Source organism: Podarcis vaucheri (genome assembly GCF_965113315.1).
Source record: "Podarcis vaucheri genome assembly, chromosome: 16".
Lineage (NCBI taxonomy): Eukaryota > Metazoa > Chordata > Lepidosauria > Squamata > Lacertidae > Podarcis > Podarcis vaucheri.
In genome coordinates, this window is record NC_138754.1 from 13,826,755 (window position 1) to 13,848,861 (window position 22,107).

At 46.8% G+C, this 22,107-nt stretch overlaps 1 protein-coding gene across 1 annotated transcript; it reads right to left on the minus strand.

The window, feature by feature from the left end:
• Positions 1-292: 292 nt before the first annotated feature.
• Positions 293-9,174, minus strand: LOC309521253 (uncharacterized protein). The gene is made up of 5 exons (XM_082203559.1): positions 9,119-9,174; positions 6,054-6,215; positions 5,203-5,291; positions 4,908-5,005; positions 293-590 (listed from the first exon to the last, which is right to left on the minus strand). Exons 1-5 carry the CDS (start codon positions 9,151-9,153, stop codon positions 477-479), a joined length of 498 nt encoding a protein of 165 aa, XP_082059685.1. The 5' UTR covers positions 9,154-9,174; the 3' UTR covers positions 293-476.
• Positions 9,175-22,107: the final 12,933 nt, after the last annotated feature.

Genomic DNA, 22,107 nt, shown 5'->3' on the forward strand with positions numbered 1-22,107 from the left:
AGTGCGTGTTATAGAGCGAAAAATACGGTAAGTCCAGTCGCGAACGACTCTGGGATTGCGGCGCTCATCTCGCTTTACTGGCCGAGGGGGAGCTGGTGTTTGTCTGCAGACAGCTTCTAGGTCATGTGGCCAGCATGACTAAGCTGCTTCTGGCAAACCAGAGCAGCACATGGAAACGCCGTTTACCTTCCCACCAAAGCGGTACCTATTTATCTACTTGCACTCTGACGTGCTTTCAAACTGCTAGGTGGGCAGGAGCTGGAGTAACGGGAGCTCACCCCGTTGCGGGGATTCAAACCGCTGACCTTCTGATCGGCAAGCCCTAGGCTCAGTGGTTTAGACCACAGCTCCACCCGCATCCCCTCACATTCCAAACTTCTGTTCAAAAGGGTCCAGGGTCCCTGTCCAATATGAGGCTAGAGCTTCCCTTGTCTTGTTTACGTAGCCATCCGATTCTCTGTCTTCCTCCATTGCTTTCATTCCTCCCTCGGCCATCTCTGCATCTGCGGAGTCCTCAGAGAAGGCTTCGTCAATTTCTTCTTGAAGGTTGGGTCTTGCTTTATGGACCCCAGAGTCAATGTAGCATTACTCTGCCAGAGCAGAGATGAAGCCTTAAAACTGTATGCATTTAGAGTCCACTTAGCACCAAAGTAACCCTGAGGCAATTAGAGACCATAAATGATGCCGCCATTTAGGTCCTCGGCTACCTACATCCCCATGCTCTCACTTTCCATTGACTTCACTGGCCACTCATGACATCCCCCCCCCCTATATTTCCTGGGGATTCATGCTTCCCAGCCCCCACTCCCACCCCCCCAATGATTCCTATTGAACCAACCCCAAAATAATAAAGTCTGCCCCTGTGGGAGAACCACTTGCAGCTATCATTCTGAAATTTGGCGACATGCTTTGTCACCTCAGAATGGTGACTATGTCTGCAAATTCCATTCAGTTTGGGCAGAAAATGGGGGGGGGAAACCTTTAAAAAAAAGCAAGCCAACAAAATTTAAACCTAATCCTTACAAACTGCATGAAACCTTGGCTACTTGCATCTGCAATTTGGCAAGCTTAATCCACCCTGGAGGGGTTGACCTGCCTGCAAAGTCCATCCACTTCTGTGAAAAGGGAAAAACATTATAAATATGCTTAGATTTCCCATTGCAGTGAATGGGAAAGAACATAGCATCATTTATATCACATTGAACTGAGCCGGGAATAAATGGATCAGGCTGGTTTCCAATGCTACAGATTCAGAAATGAGTCAAATCTCATGACCAGTGCACATCCAAAATATGTAGTTTTTTGTGGGTTTGAGCCCCATGTTGGCCAAGGTTTCCTGCATTGCATTGGATTGTACCAGATGACCCTTGTGGTCTCTTCCAACTCTACCATTCTACAATTCTGTTCCTTTCCCCCAAAATACCTCCCCCACCACAAAAACCCAACAGGTTTTTATCATCTTGGTAATTCCATAAACACACAAATGAACTTTTCAGTGCAGGGTGGAAAACTTCAGGCCCAGGGCATAAATGTAGCCCTTCAGACTCTCTACATAACCTTACAGACCGTGCTATACACTGGGAGTGTTCTTGCCTGACTGGAATATGTCCTTGAACTCTCTGATCATGCTTGCCTGGAGGATAGAGAAGGGGATGTGAGGGTGTCTAGAAACTAACATCTCCACCCCTAACATTCAACACAGACACTGAGGTCCAGCTCCGAGGGCCTTCTGGCGATTCCCTCACTGCAAGAAGTGAGGTTACAGGGAACCAGGCAGAGGGCCTTCTCGGTAGTGGCGCCTGCCCTGTGGAACGCCCTCCCATTAAATGTCAAGGAAATAAACAACTACCTGACTTTTAGAAGACATCTGAAGGCAACCCTGTATTTTTTATGTTTAAGGTTTTTAACGTTTGAGGTCTTACTATGTTATAATTACTTGCAAGCCGTCCAGAGTGGCTGGGGCAACCCAATAAGATAGGCATAATAATAATAATAATAATAATAATAATAATAATAATAATAATAATATATTTTAAAAATGACTCAGCGTGTGTCTGGCTGTTAACCAGAAGGTTGGTGGTTCGAGTCCAGGGATGGCTATGGGCAGGATTCCTGCATTGAGGGGGTTGGACTAGATGACCCTTGGATCCCTCCGACTGTGTGAGTCATTATTATTATTATTATTATTATTACCTATTGTACAAAGGCCCTCATGAGGTTGCGCAGAAGGGCGTGTGGCCCTCACCCTGCAAAAGGTTCCCCCTCCCCTTGATTCTGAGTAGCAGGACCCGCAGTATTTCACAACCATTTCTCCTGCTTGCCATCTCCTGGGGGCAGGGCTGAACTTTTAAGCAGCGCACAGGCACAAACTGGTGCATTAATCACGGCTCACATTTCAAACTCCCCCATCCCTCCCTTCTACGAGCAGCTCTGCTCTTTTGACTTTCAGCCGAAGGAAGGTCAGAGAGAGGACATTTCTCATTTGGATTTGCGGGTGCCAACGCAGAAGATTTGCTTGCCTCCGTCAAGTTGTGGAGGTTGAAAAGCTGGGGGGGGGCGGCACAGTCCTCTTCCCAACAGGCAGCTCAGGTGATCTATTCGCCAACAACTCCTTTGTCTCAGGTTTAGGTGGATTAAATTTATACATCGCTTCCCATTCAAGTCCCAGTTTACAAGCAAAGTGTGTGTGCAAATACACAAACACAGAGAGAAATAGATATACAACATACTTAGGGTTGCCATATTTCATAAAACCAGGACACCCCAAAAGTTGTTCAGCTATTTTTTAGGAAGACCCCCAAATGGTTGAGTTTTTTTAGACAAATCCCAAAATTGCTAAGCTTTTCTTTTCTTTTCTTTTCTTTCCTTTCCTTTTCTCTTTTCTTTTTTTAACAAAAATGCCAGGAAACACAATTTTTCAATTGACTCCAGGACAAAGCACTGCCTTTCAGAAATTCCAGTTAACATACTCTCCAACGTTTCTCTGATGAAAATAGGAAAGTCAATAATAATAATAATAATAATAATAATAATAATATCATCATTTATACCCTGCTCATCTGACTGGGTTGTCCCAGCCACTCTGGACAGCTTCCAAATGTATAGAAACTTAATAAATCATTAAACATTTAAAAAATCCTTATACAGGGCTGCCTTCAGATGTCCATACCCTCCAACATTTCTCCAGTGAAAAGAGGAATGTCCTAAGGAAAAGCAGGACATTCCAGGATCAAATCAGAAACCGGGACGGCTTCTGCAAAACTACTTCATCCTCCTTGCAGGCCAGCAAGAGGCATGATCACAGCCCAAGGGCACATTCCAGCCAGGTAAAGGTGCTCTGCAAAGGTGTGGCTTGGGGAAGTGGGTGTGGCCTATGAAGGGGTGTGGCCTAGACAGAGGACTGGAGGACCTCCTTTGTCCCCCAGTCCTAAGTTTTCCCACCCGCTCCTCTTCCTTTTTCCTCCTAAGAGGAGGAGTCGTCACTCTAGCCAGCCGACTCTGTAGCTGGCTGCCATTTTGAAAGCAGATCAGCCTGCCTGGCTCCTTGCTACAGCTTTAATTCCTCCCTAGGTGACTTCCTGGGGAAGTGGAACAAAATCCATGTTTTCCTGTTAAAAAATAATCATCATAATAAAGTAAAGCCATAAAGAGCCTCATCCCCACTGGAGATTTTCCGTTACCTTGTTGATTGATGACCCCCCCCTCCACTTTGCTCCCCCTGGACGCTGTGTGCAGCTACCCATCAGTCACCGGGCTTGAAATGCTTACCGTTTCCCTGACCTGCAGGGGGGCCATCTGTCATTCTCCATAATAAAACAGGAATGGAGGTTTAATAAAGGAATAAATAGCAGCGGATCACTCCGTAAAGATGCTATAACTTTTATTCCTGGCTATAAAAACGGCGGAGGATGCCGGTGGAGTCGGAGGCAAGTAAACAAAAAAGGAGGAGCTGCCACCAAGGCCTAGACAAGGTGGACAGGAGGCCGGAGCATTTGCCCTGGAATTGCCAAAGGGGAAGGTGCTGAAAGGGGGGGAATATTTGCAGCGGCCCTGGAAAAGCAACCCCACTCAGCTCCAAAGTGGGCCCCAAAGCATTTCCCCATTCAGAGTGAGGGCAGCATGGACCCAGGCAGCCGCGCCATCACTCTGAGTTGCCTTTGCTTGCTCTCTGCAATGTCACTGCATCGCTGGATCTGATTGGCTACGTATTCCCAGTGTTACCAGAAGATTCGCTGATGTGATTCCTGATTAGCTGGGCTCGTCTAGTGAAGGGCTGAGGCAGCAACACAACGGGGAAGAATGGTTATGAACAGGCACATCAAAATAAGGCACATACATGGAGAGGAATGAAGAGGGCAGAGAGAGTACACAAAAGAGCCTGAAGTTGCTTGGGAAGGACCCAGAGAAGGAGGAGACTTAGAGAGCTGTGGGAAGTCCTTGCAATTGCCTCATTGGGGCAAGACCTACTGGGACGAGTTGCTGTGATCACAAGGTCTGCGCTGTGTTGGTCTCTTTGAAAAAAGAGTTAATTTCATGGACGCCTCATGTTTTATTGCTCCTGTTTTATTGCCTGACTCTGCCTCCTGACACCCATTGAGCTTCATGGCTGAGTGGGGATTCAAACCCTGGTCTCCCAGGGCTTAGTCCGACACTCTAACCACTATACCACACTGGCTTTCAGATGTGGGTGGCAGTCTCTCCCAGCTCTATCTTGGGATTGCGGGATTTGAACCCGGGACCCATATGCTCCTCCACGGAGCTACTGCACTTCTTCCTGGTGTCACGCAAGCGGAGAAGAAGGCAAGATCTGGATGGGAGGTGGCAAGGGCAATTGCCTGCTCTCATTGCAGCGTGAAAAGCCTGTAGATGGATGGCTCTAAAAGACACGAGGAGGATAAAGTCCTTACCCTTATAATCGCTGAGCATCGTCCTCTTAACCAGGAAGCCGATCCATAGTATGGATAATATCGCAGCACGCCTGCTGCTGGGGGGAGCAGGGAGGAAGCTGGCCGCAAAGACAAATGGGCTAATTACCGTCCATGATCGCAGTGATATATTCCCAATTGTGGCCATCAACCCGACAGGAGGGTGGAGAGAAACACAACTTTAAGTTGCCTCTTCAAAGAGCGCGAAGGCTCAGTTGCTATAGAAATGCAGAGATATTCACACAGTTTGCATGTACCACACACACATCCCCCTCACCTTGACTTGGGAAGGACCAGCCTCCACCTGATACAGAAGGAGTGGGGGGGCAGAATGCCGGATCGTAACAACGCAGGTTGCAGGAGGGGCTGAGGAGACAGACACAGCAGCTGTGATTATGGCCGCAACAACTAGATAGAGCTTCCATGTTCAAGGGCAGTCAACACGATAGCTAAATACCAGATACGGGAGCAGGGGCGTAGCAAGGGTTGCCAGTCCCCGGGGCCACACAGAGGGAGGGAAGCAGACAGAATATGCATGCGCATTCAGCTGCCTAATGGAGTCCTCCTCACCCAGATCATAGCCACAGAGACAGGAAAAGAAGAGTCACTTCATTGTCTGGAGAGGTCACTTCCTGCTTCGCACGGCGAAGATGTTTTCAACAGAGCCCAGCGACGGAAGCGTGCAGCTGTATTGACATTTTGTGCCCCTAACAATTTTGTGCCTGGGGCAACTGCCCCTGCACCCCCCTTCGGTGCTATGCCACTGTGCTGGAGAATAGGCCATGGGCGAGGAGCATATGTAGACTTGGTTGTGGGGTTTTCCAGAAACATCAGCCTAGCCGCAGTTGGAAACAGGACACTGGGGTAGGTGGACCTTTGATCTTGACTAGGGGTCAGCAAACATTTTCAGCAGGGGGCCGGTCCACTGTCCCTCAGACCTTGTGGGGGGGGGGGCGGACTATATTGGGGGGGGGCAAATTCCTATGCCCCACAAATAACCCAGAGATGCATTTTAAATAAAAAGACACATTCTACTCATGTAAAAACACACTGATTTCCGGACCGTCCGTGGCCCGGATTTAGAAGGCAATTGGGCCTGATCTGGCCCCCGGGCCTTAGTTTGCCTACCCATGATCTTGACCAAACACAGCAGCTCGTTTGCTCTTATGGGACAGGGGCATGTCAGCAGCATTCCTGATGGATGGATTTAATGTATTAGTTGCCCAGCACAAGGGAGTCTCTACACAGGGTTGCAAGCTGCCTGAAAGCTTCTTAAATTCCATCAGATACCTGGGTGAAAAGGAACATAAGAAGAACCATGCTGGATCAGGCCAAACAGGGTCTGGAGGGCCAGGAACAACATCCATTAATTCATTGCAACCTTTCTGCCAAAGCACCTGAGTTGATTTGCAGTTTTGAGAAGCAGATCAAATGATATAGCACATAAAGTTTTCCAGAGAGGGGGCAGCCAGACTGTTGTTGTTGTTGTTGTTGTTGTTGTTGTCAAGGCTAGCCCACCCATGATGCAAAGCGAGGCAACAACCTCGGGCGGCAGGATCCACAGGGGCAACAAATGTGGCCTCCAAAAATTGCATCGCCTGCTCCCATTGCCACTGCAGCTGCGATGGTTGCTGTACATTTCTTGGCACTGCCTCCTTGGCAGCATGCCTCTTTGGCACTGTCACCTCTACAGTGGCCTCTTGGCGAATGTGAAGCACTTCTGGTCTCCTCTCACCTCTAGGGAGGAAATGGGAGGCTGCCCTGTGTGGTCTCCTGGGCTCTGCATCCACCTGACATGATTCAGAACAGACCCTTTTCTCCCACAACAGTCTCTGATTCCCAGTTCACGTAAGGATGATTTGATTCCCCTGTCCCCAAGTTCCCTATGTAGATCTTCACAAAGACCTTTGTTCCCACTGTAGATCTTTATTCCCACCCCAATCTAGATCTTCACTCACCCCTTCTTCCCTGGAAGTGGGGTGGGGACGCCATGTTGTGCTTTGCCTCAGGTACCAAAATGCCTTGGAACAGCCCTAATTATTATTATCTTAAAAATCTGATTGCCTGCCAACCCACAGTTTTCTGAACAAAGGTTGAAGGCTGCCTTGAAAGAAAGTCTAAGGGAGTTGGGTTGGTTTATCCTGAGAGATGACATAATAACCACCATTAAATATTTGAAGGGCTGTCACAAAGATGATGGAGTGACATTGTTTTCTGCCGCCCTTTAGGGTCGGACCCAGACCAATGAATCCCAATTGCAGGAAAGGGGGTTTTCGCTCAACCTTAAGAGGATGTTCCTGACAGTATGAGCAGCTTGTCAGTGAAACAGACTGCCCCAGCTGCCGGTGAAAATCTCCTTTGCCAGAGGATTTGAAGCAGAAGATGGCCACATGTAGGTTCCTGTTCAGCTCAGATACACAGGAGCCTGTGATAGACCTGGCATCCTCCTCCATGGATCTGACAGGCTCTTTCCTTCTTCAAACAATCTACTTCCATCACAGTTTGTGGGAGTGAGTTCCATAAATTCACCACACCTTCCGACCAGGTCTGAAAGCTCCAGCTGGGTCAGAATGCAGCGGCTAGACTGGATGACAACATGTGACACTCATGCTAAAACATCAACACCTGCTGACCAAATGCTACCAGGCCAACACCTTGGATACCCTAAAGACCACTTGAGGGTCCTTACATCCTAGCCTGGTCACTGAGATCATTCCAGTGTTTCTCAACCTGTGGGTGCCCAGATGTTGTTGGACTACAACTCCCATCATTCCTAGCCAGCATTATCAGTGGTCAGGGATGATGGGAGTTGTAGTCCAACAACATCTGGGCACCCACGTTGAGAACCGCTGATTCAGAGGAACACTGCTAGTTGTTCCCCATGTTACAAAGACCCGACTGGCTTCAACTAGAAGTCTCTTGGCAGCTTTTCTTATACGATTACAGACCTATGCAGTTGTTGATTCCCCCCCCCCCCTTGAGCAGCCAGTCACTGGGAGGATTGTTCTGTACTGCTTTTAATGCTTGCTTTCTTTTTTTGCTAAAATATTCTTTTTATATTGCTCTGCACAGCCCTGACATTTTATGAGAGGGTGGTTATAAATACTTTTATAAATAAAGCAACATAGAGATATGCTCTCTTTCCTTGGCATATCAAATAAGTCTAGCTTTTTCTGAATTCTAGCTTTTATTTTATTTTATTCTAAAAAAAAATGCAACAAAATGTTGCCGTTTGGCCCACAGGGCGCCTTATCTATTCCATTCTCCTTTTTCTCCTTCCCCAACAGGAAGTTGCCCATAAACCTTTGCCTTTGATCACAAGAAGCCCAAAACATTCCAGCCGTTCCTTCTGGGGAAGGTGTTTCTCCATCCCTTGGGCTGCCTGAAACCGTTCTCTTCTGCATCCCTTTCAGCTTCATGTTACGGTACTTATTTTTTAATTTGGGGGGGAGGTTGGGCAATCAGAACCGTACAGGGTTTTCATAATGTGGCTGCAGAACAGAACAGCCCACACAGAATATTTATACCTCCTAATTATGACGGCTTCTGTTATTAGTAGACGGGGGTGGGGGTTGGTAATTAAACAAGTCCATGCTTCAAGGCCACCTGAACGAAACAGGGAAGGAAGAATCTCTAGATCCTGGGACTCTAAGATCAGGGGCTAGAAACCGGGGACTAAGATGTCAGGGATGCGCAGGTGCCGGTATGTAGGTGGTTGCTGCTTTGTTTTCTTGCGTTAAGTAGAGAACGAAAGACAAAGAGAGCTGACCCAAATTTCCAAGGCATTAACTACACGGACGGTGAATTATATACATACACAGTACAGGGAGTGCCTCTGCATAATGGTGGCTCCATTCTGCCACCTAGTGGCCGATGTACACGGCAGCCCAGGCCCTAACGCAGAGCTGGGCAGAGGGCCAGCTGTTTTGGCAGAGCCTCCCTTAAGGCTTCTGTTCCAGATGTGCAGAAGCTTTTGCCCCAAACACACCTGAAATAGGAGGAGGTTGCACACATGCAATGGTGGCTGAGTTAGCAGAAAGATGTGCACGCTTTAACCCCGGAGAGTTTCAAAGCCAGTATTGGCTTTAACACTTTTCTTTCTGCTTTTTTAATGAATAAATCCAAATATATTTTGCATGCACAATGAAAGGAAGTTGAGCAATTAGCTCTCACACCTGGCTTGGACACAGTACCTAAGAATAGTCTTGTAACAGGGAGAAGGATCCATTTCGTACAACAGCAACAGGGGGCGGGTGGAGAGAACGTTTCCTGCCCGAGGACCACTTTGTCTCCGGGTCAGCTTTCCCAGGGCCACATGCCAGGGCCTGGTGAAGCCAGAAGCAAAAGTGGGTGGAGCAATGAATGGAATTTTTGCCCTTGTGCAGTAGGATAGTTTCAACACGTGTCTTTTTCACTCCCAAAAAATTTTTGTTCGTTTTCAAACAATTTAACCAATTCCATTCAATTTCAATCCAGTACCTGAAGTCCCATCCTTATTTCCATGATGCTTCTAATTCAAATCATTTATCTCCTGCCATAAATGGAATATTTCTCTAAAACATGTACCCTACATTGGATTCCTTTATCAGTCCTGCCTGCCATTTCATTTGGCTATAATATTTTCTCAGGTCCATGGGGGTCCCTTCCAACTCTACGATCTTTGATCCTAGGTCCAGTCAAGGTGGGTGGAGTCAGTCCAGGACCCGGAGGCTGAAAAGTCTGCCCCTGGCATTTCAGGGATTTGCAGCCACACACAGACCCAGCAAGTCTTGCCCTGAAAAGATGTTCTGCTGGATCGTGCTGAGAACTGCTATTTCTAGGAGCGACAGGAGAAATTGTTGTTCCCCTTCTTTTTCCTAACCTTCCAGTGACAATGCTTTGCACACCTAACACTTTCCCTGCAAGGCTTAATTTTTGATGGGGTGCTATTTTGTTTGGTCTCCATGGATCTGTGCCATGGCAAAAGAGGTTACATATTATGCTTGCTTATTTGCATAGGGTCTTCTTATGGGGATTTCTTCTTACTGGAAAGGGAGGGGGGCGGGGAAAGGAAAGGGAGATGGGGAAACAAGATGGGCAGATAGATGTTGTCATTCCTCCAATAGAGGTAAATCGGTCGGGATCAATAATTCAACACATTCCAAACAGGTTGGTTTGTCCCAGGAGTAATCCGTCTTAATAGTCGCTCGTGGAGATGATAAGTGGTGAATAATTTAGCGTGCACACACGCACACCCAAACACACGCGCGCCAGCACAGGCGCTTCCCCGCTGTAATTAAAGCGTGTGAAACTTCGTTTGTTATACAAAATTATTGCTGAATAATTCAGATCCTCAGTAATTACTAAACGGCGGAGGAATTCGCCAGCAGAAAGGTGCCCCTTCGGAGGCTGAGTCTAGGAGGAATTTGCAACACAGCCAATTACCTCTGAACCGCGCGCATGATTTAAACCCACCGTGACCTGGGGATTTTCAGACATCTCCAATCTGATTTTTTAAAAAAAGCTTTCATCTATTTATCTTAAACTAATGATTCCTAATATTGTCCTAGGCACTGTCTAAATTAAATACAGACAGAGCTATCCCGGCATAATTTACACCAGGGGGATAAATTACACTGGTGTAAACTGTTCCTGCTCCCAAACCCATTCAGGAGCGTGGCTGGCCCAAGCCTAGCAGACCTGCTATGATCTCACCATCGTTGTTTCACCAGAAGGAGTGGCGACGGTTTCCTCAGCTATGCCTAAAACCTTCCAAGCTATCTAAGGTTGCAGGACAAGGAGGAAATTAAGATGCCGGCAAATTCTTTCTTTTTTTGTAGTATAATTTTTTTATTAAATTATTCAATCGTTTTCACAATAATCTTCACCTCAAATAGTTTCATAAATTGACTTCCCACCCCCACTCCTACTTAAACCTTTATATTTGTATCTATTACCGAAAGCTTCTCTATTACACTTATTCTATCATTTTCCTTCTGTTGCTCTTATCTTGAATCCTGCCCACAGTTTCATTTGACTGTAGTATTTTTTAAAAAAAAATATTCCACAAAAGGCCTTCATTCGAAATGCTGGCAAATTCATACAAAAGTGTTCCAGTGACACCAGTTCACTCTAGGGAGGTCCATTACAGAGAATGGGTCAGTCACTGACCGCCCCCCACCTGCCTATCTTCTTACTTGCAATAATCCCAGGGGGTGGTCCTGCCCGGTCAACCTGCCTCCTCCTCAGTGTTGCCCCTTGCAGAACTCAGAAGGGAGGAAGAGAAAGATGGGGGACAAACCTCTGCCTGTCACTGATTCTGGCTCCACCTCTCTTACAGGCCTTCCTTTCATCCGCCCTGCCAGTTCCAAAGGTCGCCAGCCCTGACTGCCCCATAGGGCTCATGTCAGGATGTCCACATCCTCATTTCCCACCATCACTTCCCCATTATTTACACCCTGGCAACTCTCTCCAGCTTTCAAAGTTCCCGGCAAGTCGCTGGCATGAAAAGTCCTTTGCTTCCTCTCTCCTGCTGAGGAAAGGAGAAGATGAGCACACATTTCTTGTTTTTCTTTCCACCTTCCTTATCTTATAAGAACATTCACTCGCCTCTCGCAGGCAGTCGGGTCAACAACAGCATCGCCCTCGCAAGACGCAGCCTGGCTCTGCATCACAACCATGGGCAATTGTGTGAATATGGTGAGTCCTGCGTCTCAGTGCTGCCCTTCTTCTTCTTCTTCTTCTTCTTCTTTTCTTCTTCTCCTCCTCCTCCTCCTCCTCCTCCTCCTCCTCCTTTTTCTTCTGTGATCACTCGTAGCCAAGTAAGATTGTCTTCCATAAACACGGTTTTAAGAGTGAGTCCATAAGTGACTGTGGAGGCCAATTCTGGATCCATACATCCTTCCACAGTGGGGACATACGGTAGGTTTCTGGGCAGGAGTTGATCATGGTGAGGGTTTGCCAAGCATGCCTTTCTCTTAGCACATTTCTCCCTTTCATCCTGAGCATCTTCAAAGTCAATGACACCTTTGGTAAGGGCTGTTCTCCTACTGGAGTGCTCGCAGGCCAGTGTTTCCCTGTTGTCGCTCTTATGGAAGTCTAGACTCTAGAACCATTCCCCTTTAAATAGGGGGTCCACTGAGAAGACCATTAAATGGGACTGAGTCTGATTTCAGTCACATCAAAAATGTGGCCTTCTGTTCTGCTGTGTCTGGGGTCCTAGACGTCCAACCTTAAGCCCTGCACTGACAGTACCATTTCAGGGTCTTCCTACTAATGCTGAACTGAAAGGTTCTAAAGAAAAAGAGAGAAGTTTTGGGCTTGAATTTGGGGTGGGTGAGAGGTCATCAGCAAAAGAGAGGCTGAAACGGCCTTCCTATTTGAGGCAGGGGGTAATGTTATTCTGGGACAGTTTGGAAAACTTTTCCCCCAGCTTGAGGGTCTTTCTGGGCAACCTTCCCAGTGGTGGCTGGAGATGGAAGCGAAAGAGGGCAGGGAAAATGGTAATTTCCACCTCGGTAAAGTAGGTTAGGTTCAATATGCACCTCCACAACCCTCTCTATCCTGCGTAGAAGAAAAGCAAGAGGTGTCCTCAGAGTTCGAGGACATGTTCAACTGACAGATAAAGGATCCAATGAAATCAGACCCCCGTTAGCTGCCTCTGCCAATCAGAACAGGCAGCACCATGCTGGAGAGAGTGGGGCCAGGGATGGGACTCAGGGTTGCTGTTGACATCAGTCTGTCTCAAGGGATAATAATAATAATAATAATAATAATAATAATAATAATAATAATAATATATTTATACCCTGCCCATCTGGCTGGGTCTCCCCAGCCACCCTGGGTGGCTTCCAACAAAGTATTAAAATACAGTGGTCTGTTAAACATTAAAAGCTTGCCTAATCAGGCCTGCCTTCGATGTCTTCTAAAAGTCTAGTATTTGTTCTTCTCTTTGACATCTGGTGGGAGGGCGTTCCACAGGGCGGGTGCCACTACTGAGAAGGCCCTCTGCCTGGTTCCCTGTAACTTGGCTTCTCGCAGTGAGGGAACCGCCAGAAGGCCCTCGGCGCTGGACCTCAGTGTCCGGGCAGAACAATGGGGGTGGAGACGCTCCTTCGGCTATACTGGGCCGAGGCCATTTAGAGCTTTAAAGGTCAGCACCAACACTTTGAATTGTGCTCGGAAACGTACAATGGAGTGCGCCTCTGCGTGCAAAGTCAAACCGCTGGAGAATCGCAGCACCTGCTGTGGCTGCAGAGACCGGTAACTCGTAACAGCTGCCTCCTGTGTTGTTTTGCTGCGTTAGCAGCACTGATGTAACCTCTCAGGGGTGCAAGTCTGGGCAAGTGTGCATGAACGTCCTGGGCTGCCCATATGACAAGATGACCCCCCCCCTCTTTCCTTGCTGATGTGGTCCAAAGAAAAGCAGAGCAATATGTTTGACACCAGCTTGGCTTCAGGAGTTGCTAGAAGGAGGCATACTCCATGTTTGTGTAGGGCTTGCTCCTTAGCCTATTCTTCCCCCAAAGATGACCCACAAGGCAGCAGGTACAGATTTTTATTCACGGTTTACTCTCCCGAATGAACGTAGCCACAAGGCAGCAGAGGTTTAGCTACGGAGTTTTCCTTCTCCTTGATTGACAGGTTGACAAGCCCCGTCTGCCCCTCACTTCCCTCTCCACAGCAGAAGCCACCTTCAGTGCAAAGCAGACTCAGTATAAAGCAGATATATTTGTTCAAGATTGTAGTATATTGGGTGATTTAGTGCTTTTAAATTGGGTTTTAAGAGGATATTTTACATGCCATGAGAGAGAAAGATGGAAGGAGGAAAAATGTCTTGCTGAGCCCCCACCCCCCACCCTCTGCTCTGGAAATAACAATATTTATATAAACTAACAAGAAAGCCAGAGAAAGAGGCTGAGCAATCAATCCATAAACACTGAAATATCAATATAGAAAATGACCCTGTTATACGACATCGTTCAAGGCAGCAAACTGCATCGCTCTTGACGACACCCTCCTTAATTTCTGCAGCTAAATTTGCAAGTAAAGCCACTTTGGGTACAATGGCTGGGCTGCTCTGGCAGGGTTCGGGTTTTTGTCTCGAGGATCACAGAACTGTAGCATTGGGTCATCTAGGCCCAAGGGTCATCTAGCCCAACCCCCTGGAAAGCCTTTGACAACTGCATAATCCGCTTACGAAATTTGTTGTTATAAGGTATGCTATTCATAGACTCATAGAACCATAGTATCATAAGAGTTGGAAGGGAATCTGAGGGTCATCTAGTCTAACCCCCTGTGATGCAGGAATATCCAGCTGTCCCTTATGGGAATCGAACCTGTGACCTTGTTGTTATCAGCACCAGGCTTAGTCTAACCAACGGAGCTACAGCAGTCATCAGCCTATAGGGGGAAAGGAGATTTGCTAGACAAATTCTCAGAGAATAAGTCTATCAAGGTTTTCTAAGTACAAGATAGGAACATAGGGAGATGCCTTACATGGAGTCAGACTATTGGTCCAGCTACCTCAGTACTAGGGACATGGGTGGCGCTGTGGGTTAAACCACAGAGCCTAGGACTTGCCGATCAGAAGGTCGGTGGTTCGAATCCCGGCGACGGGGTGAGCTCCCGTTGCTTGGTCCCTGCTCCTGCCAACCTAGCAGTTCGAAAGCATGTCAAAGTGCAAGTAGATAAATAGGTACCGCTCTGGCGGGAAGGTAAACAGCATTTCGGTGCGCTGCTCTGGTTCGCCAGAAGCGGCTTAGTCATGCCGGCCACATGACCCGGAAGCTGTACGCCGGCTCCCTCGGCCAAGAAAGCAAGATGAGCGCCGCAACCCCAGAGTCGGTCACGACTGGACCTAATGGTCAGGGGTCCCTTTACCTTTACCTCAGTACTGCCTGCACTGACTGGCAGCAGCTCTCCAGGGTTTCAGACAGAGAGCGTCTCCCGGCCCTACCTGGAGATGCCATTTGGGACTGAACAGAGACCTTCTGCATGCAAAACAGCTGAGTGATGGCCTTCCTCTCTCTTCCTCCATCTTCAGAGGAAGTTTACCTCCAATTACTGGCGGGGGAGGCCTGTTGCTCATGGGGGGCACCTGACTGGTCGCTGTGCAAAACAGCACACAGGGATAGTGTTGATCTTTGGTCTAGAATGAGCCAGGCTCACTTGCTGGTCTAATTGCTCCAGGGCTGCTTCTGAGTCTTTATTACAATGTGCCTCCTTGCTTTATGCTGTGCTCTGTATTTCACTGATTTTATTGAGTTTGCAATTTAGCCATTGTACTTTCTTTTAATGATCCCACCCTTTGAAATCCTTTGGAAGCCAGCTTGAAATCTTTTCAAAAATGAAAAGATGGGAGTTTGCAATGTTTCGAATGAATAAAATCAGAGGGAAGGAAGGAAGGAGTAGGAATTGGGGGTGCAAAGGAAGAAAGAGGAAGAGCACTTCCTGGCGACCTGTTTATTGAGCATTCATCCTGATTTATTTGCCCGGGAGATTAGATGACGTCGGAGCATTTGCCTGTGGGGAAGTTATGCAATGTTGCATCATCACACAATCACTATGCCACACCTTCCCAGTGAATTTCCTTATTGCAAGGAGTCTGGTCTTTGGAGAAAGTAGATTTGTTCAGAGGCAAATCCACTTTAACTCTGGCAACCTGAATCTGCCAGTATGTGACAGAAGCCTCATCTCTATTACAGTGGTACCTCAGGTTACAGACACTTCAGGTTACAGATGCTTCAGGTTACAGACTCCGCTAACCAGCGGCGTAGCGTGGGTTGTCAGCACCCCTAACCTGCCACCGCTGCCAGCTTCTTCTTGCTGCTGCCTGGTCTGGTCTGGTGTGGTTCTCTCCCGCGCTCAGCACTGCGCTGGGCGGCCGCTGCACTGTCCCTCCCCCAGATAGTCCCTCGCTCTCTCTCCGCACCGCACGCCTGGCACCCACCCCCTCCACAGTGGGCGGCGACCCAGCGGCTTGGATCGGATTCACGCAGCCAGCACTGCAGTGAGAGAGAGTGAGTGAGCCAGGTAGGGGCAGAGAGCTGCGAGTGCGAGCGCCCCCCCCCCCCGATGTTGCGCCCGGTGCGGCCGCCCCCCCCCTGCACCCCCCACGCTACGCCACTGCCGCTAACCCAGAAATAGTACCTTGGGTTAAGAACTTTGCTTCAGGATGAGAACAGAAATAGCGTGGCGGGCAGCAGCTATTAGCTAAAGTGGTACCTCAGGTTAAGAACGGACCTCCGGAAAGAATTAAGTTCTTAACCTGAGGTACCACTGTATACAGTGTAAGCACAGTTATACTATTTAAAGAAGAAAGAATCATGGGAACTGTAGTTCATAAAGGGTGCTGAGGGTCCTGAGGAGACTCCACCCACATTCCCCTCACAGGACTACAGCATGCAGAGTTCCCTGGGGAGACGGAGCAATTGTTGCACCACTCCTGGAATTTTCACTCTGTGGGGGGAACCAATGGCTCCTAACAACTCTCAGCACCCATAAGAAAATGTGCTGCTTTCAGCTGAGCAGTCGATTCATCAATCACTCCCTAGTTTTACATATGCACTCACGGGGTCTGAACTGGCACTGACCCTTGAGGGTCATACTGGACAGCTCACAATCATAGAATTCACAAGGGTCATCTAGTTCAACTTCCTGTAATGCAAGAACCACAGCTAAATAATAATAATAATAATAATAATAATAATTATTATTATTATTATTATTATTGTTATTATTATTTATACCCCGCCCATCTGGCTGGGTTTCCCCAGCCACTCTGGGCAACTCCCAATAGAATATTAAAACATGATAAGACATCAGACATTTAAAACTTCCCTAATCAGAGCTGCCTTCAGATGTCTTCTAAAAGTCAAATACAGTAGTTGCTTATTTCCTTCACATCTGAAGGGAGGGCGTTCCACAGGGCGGGTGCCACTACCGAGAAGGCCCTCTATCTGGCTCCCTGTAACCTCACTTCTCGCAGTGAGGGAACCGCCAGAAGGCCCTCAGAGCTGCGCCCTTGCAGATGGCTATCCAACCTCTTCTTTAAAAACCCCAACCATCTGAGGGAGTCCATTTTACCGTTGAACAGCTCTTACCCTCAGAAAGTTCTTCCCGATGTTTAGTCAGAATCTACTTTCTTGGAATTTGAACCCGTTGATTCAGATCCTACCCTCTGGAGCAGCAGAAAACAAGCTTGCACCCATCTTCCATGTGACAGGCTTTTAGCTATTTGAAGGTGGCTATTGTACCACCTCTCAGTCTTCTCTTCTCCAGGCTAAATATACCCAACTCCCTCAACCATTCCTCATAAGGCTTTTAATCTGTGATATTTTACTGTATTTTTTGTTTCTATGGAAGCCGCCCAGAGTAGCTGGGGAAACCCAGCCAGATGGGCGGGGTACAAATAAATTATTATTATTATTATTATTATTATTATTATTATTATTATTATTATTGGCTTCCAGACCCTTCCGCCCTCCTCTGCACACACTCCAGCTTGTCAATATTTTCTTAAACTGTGGTGTCCAGAACTGGACGCAGTACTTGATGAAGGTGTTGGCTGTGCAGCAGCTGTGGGGGGGAAAGGCGAATTCCATGCAAGGGATCATTAGGAAAGAAATTGAAAATTAAGCTGCCAATATCACAATGCCTTTGTACAAATCTATGGTGTCGCCACACATGGAATACTCTGTACAGGTCGAAAAGTATGCTGTGGAGATGGGGGCAAGGTTCAGAAAAGAGCAAGATAAATAATCAAGGGGTTGGATGAAGGCAAGTTACAACATATTGGGCTTTTTAGCACAGAAGAAAAGGCGAGCTGGAGGGGAGAACACAAGAGGTGTGGGAAGAGAGCACAGACAAGATGTTTTCTTCCTTTTTCACAGTACGAGAATTCAGGAACATCCTCGGAAGCTGGAAGCTTCCTAGAACTGTAGACATTACATAGAATCATAGACATTGGACCATCTAATCCAACCCACTGCAATGCTGGAATATGCAGTTATCCCGTACGGGGCTCAAACCTGCAACCTTGGTGTTATCAGCACCACGTTCTAACCAACTGAGCTATCCAAGACAGACCAAAGAAAATACTACTTCACACAGTGAATAATTCAAGTATGGAATCTGCTCCCATAAGAGGCAGCAATAGCCATGAACTTGGGTGGATAAGGGTTAGATAAAACCCATGGAGTATTCAGCTATCAACCCGTCATGATGGCCATGCGCTCTGTCCTGTGTCGAAGGCAATATGTCTCTGAATGGGAGTTTCTGACAATCAGCAGTGGGGAGAGAGCTGATGTTGCACTCAGGGCTTCTCATCTGCATCTGGCAGGGGAAGAAAATTTTGCATTTGTATATTTTTAGAGAGGAAGGAAGGAAGGAAGGAAGGAAGGAAGGAAGGAAGGAAGGAAGGAAGGAAGGAAGGAGGAAGGACAGAGGGAAGGAGGGGGAGGGAAAGGAAGGGAGGGAGGGAGGGAGGGAGGGAGGGAGGAAGGAAGGAAGGAAGGAAGGAAGGAGGGAGGGAGGGAGGGAAAGAGAGAGAGAGAGAGAGAGAGAGAGAGAGAGAGAGAGAGAGAAAGAAAGAAAGAAAGAAAGAAAGAAAGAAAGAAAGAAAGAAAGAAAGAAAGAAAGAAAGAAAGAAAGAAAGACTTAGGGTAGATTTAACCAAAGTCTGGTTGAGGAAGAGTTGGATGAGACCAGCTAGGCATCTCATTCCAATTCAACCCTGCAATCTTATCTGAATCTCAGGAGACCTAGTGAAAAATTGTTCCATCTTCGTTCACACTAGGAAGGAGATCCCAAGGGTACAGGAAGGAAGATTATTATATTTATAAAATAGCCACTCTTCACACGCTGAGGCGATTGGGGGGGAATATAAATGAAACCATTTTCATTCAACAACCAGTATGCAGACCTAAATCAGCGCTTAATTTCTACAAATTAGAAATAACAGGCCTTCAGTTTGTCTGGAAACCTCCAGTCTCTGATCACCAGAGTCTCTTTAGAGAGGAAAACTGTGTATTAGCAATGAGAAAAAAATGCATTCTGCTTTGTTCAGCTCTGACTTAATAGGGTTGAGCACTTTCTAAAGCATACTATTTAAAAAAAGAAAGAAGCACAAAGGCTAAGGCTGCAAGCCTGTAGCCACTAATCTCAAAAGACATGTGTAATTTGCACTGTAAGAGAATGATCTAGCGCAAGGGTTTCCAAACTCCCCCCGCCCCGCGACCACTTGAAAATTACCAAGGGTCTTAGAGGACCACTTAATGGTTTATCTGCCCATTGTAGCAATTGTAATGGACTGTGCTGGGTGATTTATAATAGTATTTTATTGCTCCTTTTAGGCTATAGTCAACTAATGTTTACTCAGAGTAGACCCACTGAAATGAATAACTATGGCTAATGTAGATCTATTAATTTCCAGTGGGTCTACTCCAAGTAAAGGTTTAGTTAACTATAACTATTTTTGTTTACATTTCAGTGTGGATTCAAACTGTAAGACAATAAAGTACAAGAAATGGAAGAAGCAATGAAAATGCAATTAAAAATCAATATGAATATTTAATCTGATAGGTGTGCTATCTCCCATCTACTACCACAAATTCACAGACTGAGGCTGGATCTACACAGATATTTTTTAAAAACTGCTATGAAAAGAACCGATATGAAAAAATATAGCTCCCAGTGCAATTTACCATTGACTTCGGATCGCTGCTCTACAGCGCCATCTGGTGTCACATTTTTATAACACATTTATAATGTTATACCCGTATTTTCCGCTCTATAACACGCACCCGACCATAACACGCACATAGTTTTTAGAGGAGGAAAACAAGAAAAAAAATATTATAACGAAACAGTGGATGTATGATTTTTGTGGTTCATGCTGTGGCCACAGACATGTGATCTGATGGTGAGTTTGGGATAGCCCAATGCAAAAATCCTGAGGATCCTTGTGGATCCATGCTTTGTAACCACATTTTTGCACCACTGCGGCCCCAGGCAACAGTGGGTGCGTGATTTTTTGGGTGCAAGCTGTAGCCATGGACATGCTATGTGATCTGATGGTGAATTTGGGGTGACCCAGTGCAAAAACCCTGAGGATCCATGTGGATCCATGCTTTGTAACCATGTTTTAGGTGGGGAGGGAAGGAAAAGCGCTCAAGGGACAAGGAGCACGCAAGGGGTGTGTGGAGAAGGATGCTGCTAATAATGCAGAAGAGGGGTATAAGAGGAGAAGGCTCCTCTCCTCTCCCGCTTTGCTCCTTTAAAGCAAGCAGGCTCCCTGTCCCTCTCTCCTCCCCACTCAGCGGCTCTTCTCCCACTTTGCTGTTTCAAAGCGAGCCACAGAGGAGGGAAGAGAAACCATGGATCCTCTGCTCACGGCTGCAGCAGATCCCCCCACCATCCGTAGGCATTCGCTCCATAACACACACAGACATTTCCCTTTACTTTCTAGGAGGAAAAAGGTGAGTGTTATGGTGCAAAAAATATGGTCATTGACCTGTGTAGCGGAGTCCACTCTGTGAATGTATCTCTTGTTGGTTTATTTGGGAATCCCTAATCTAGGAGTGTTTTAGTTTGAATCTTGTCTCTGCCAAGCACCCAGTAGGTAGCCTTGGTCAAACCTCAGTTCTCCCCCTCACCACATCTGTCATATGAGGAAAATAACAGCAGCCCACCATGTGCTCCATGTCAATTTCATGTCTTATATATTAAGTCAATCCTGTTCCATTTCTGCATATGTTAGATTTTTTATTTAAAAATGCATGAAAATGAGTATTACAAAATATGTATTTACTAGGGGTGTGCAAGGGCCTAAGATTTGCCTTGAATCTGTGTTTTTAAATACTGTAATAATAAAATTCAATCTATTTCTGAGGCACTGTTTTCTCCTTGATCTGTGATTTAAGTTCCGAATCACTCTCTATATAATATAGAATATAATATTATATTGTATCTATATAATTTATAATATAAGTTCTATGTTCCTCAGTCGTTCTTATGGCAGATCTAAAACTATCTATGCTTTCTTTCTTTTGGTATAAGCAGATGAAATTTGCAGGTACAGGAGCTCCGCTCCCCAGTGGATTACTCCAGCCAAATTGCAGGCAAATAGGTTCAGGAGCCTTGAAGTAGATGAGGTTAAAAAGGGATTACCGTATTTTTCTGTGTATAACTGTAATGGGTATGAGTTACTCGTGCGTAAACTGGTTCCTTTCTTGATTAATTTGCCTTGTTAAAACTTTCTGCCTGCACAGCCTCTCCCCATGGTGGCTGCCTCAGTCACTGGCAGAATCCGTCAGTGGGCGTTTCTTGAACCTCTTCCAACATAAAAGTTGTTTGACACCCAGTCTCCTCCTCCTCTCACTGCGCGGGAGTCTTCTGCGCAGGGAAGGCATGGGTAGCGGAGGACCTGGGCTCTCCTCACTGATGTCCAGTGGAGAGTCCTGGAGCCCTCTCTCCAATTCCCCCGTCTGCCCCCCTTCATCCCTGGTGTTGCGCTGATTGGCTTCCCCCTCTACTGAGCTGTTTCTCCCCCTGCTGCTGGGTCCTTCGCCAGCATCATCTGGGAGCCTCCCCTTCGCCTCTCCCTCCGATGTCAGTTCCCTGACAATAACACACCCCCATGTATAAGATTGCCCCTATTTTGGGGGACTCCAAATTAAGAAAATGGAGGGAGATTGCCCAGAGTTGTTGAGCTCTTTTGAGCAGATTGCCAAAAATAGCTCACCCGCCAGACCAACGCTGCCAATCACACGCATCACCAAAGCCACCAATCGCCCGCCCAATTGGTGCAGCAGCAGCCAATCAACAGCAGCCCTTGTCACAGCCACCAATCACCCGCCCAATCACCGCTGACAATCTCCTGCTCGCGGCTGCAACCAATCGTCCCTCCCCCCTCTGCACTATCCATGTATAAGATGATCCCCAATTTTTAACATTATTTTATAATTTTAAAAAATTGTGTTATACATGGAAAACTACGGTAACTCTTCCCAATAATCCGAGTTAGGGCAGTGACTTTCTTAGGTCAACTAAAACTCAAAAATCCACTGCCCAGCTCAGCTTTCAAGGTGAAGCTGTCTTGAATGCTGCCTGCAGGATGCTGAAGAGCTCTACAATGATGGTGGCTATGGCTTCAAGTAGAGCAGCATATTGGTTTTTTTAAAGTTAAATGAAGTATTCAACT

Excerpts from the sequence above, each read along its gene's own strand:
- LOC309521253 (XM_082203559.1), bottom strand. The coding sequence starts at position 9,153 with ATGGATCCTTCTCCCTGTTACAAGACTATTCTTAG. Across the intron at positions 5,292-6,053 it reads GTGTTTGGTCAAGATCATGG|CCCCTCCTGCAACCTGCGTT; the intron begins GTAGGCAAACTA and ends CTGTCTCCTCAG. Across the intron at positions 5,006-5,202 it reads CTGGTCCTTCCCAAGTCAAG|CTTCCTCCCTGCTCCCCCCA; the intron begins GTGAGGGGGATG and ends CTTTGCGGCCAG.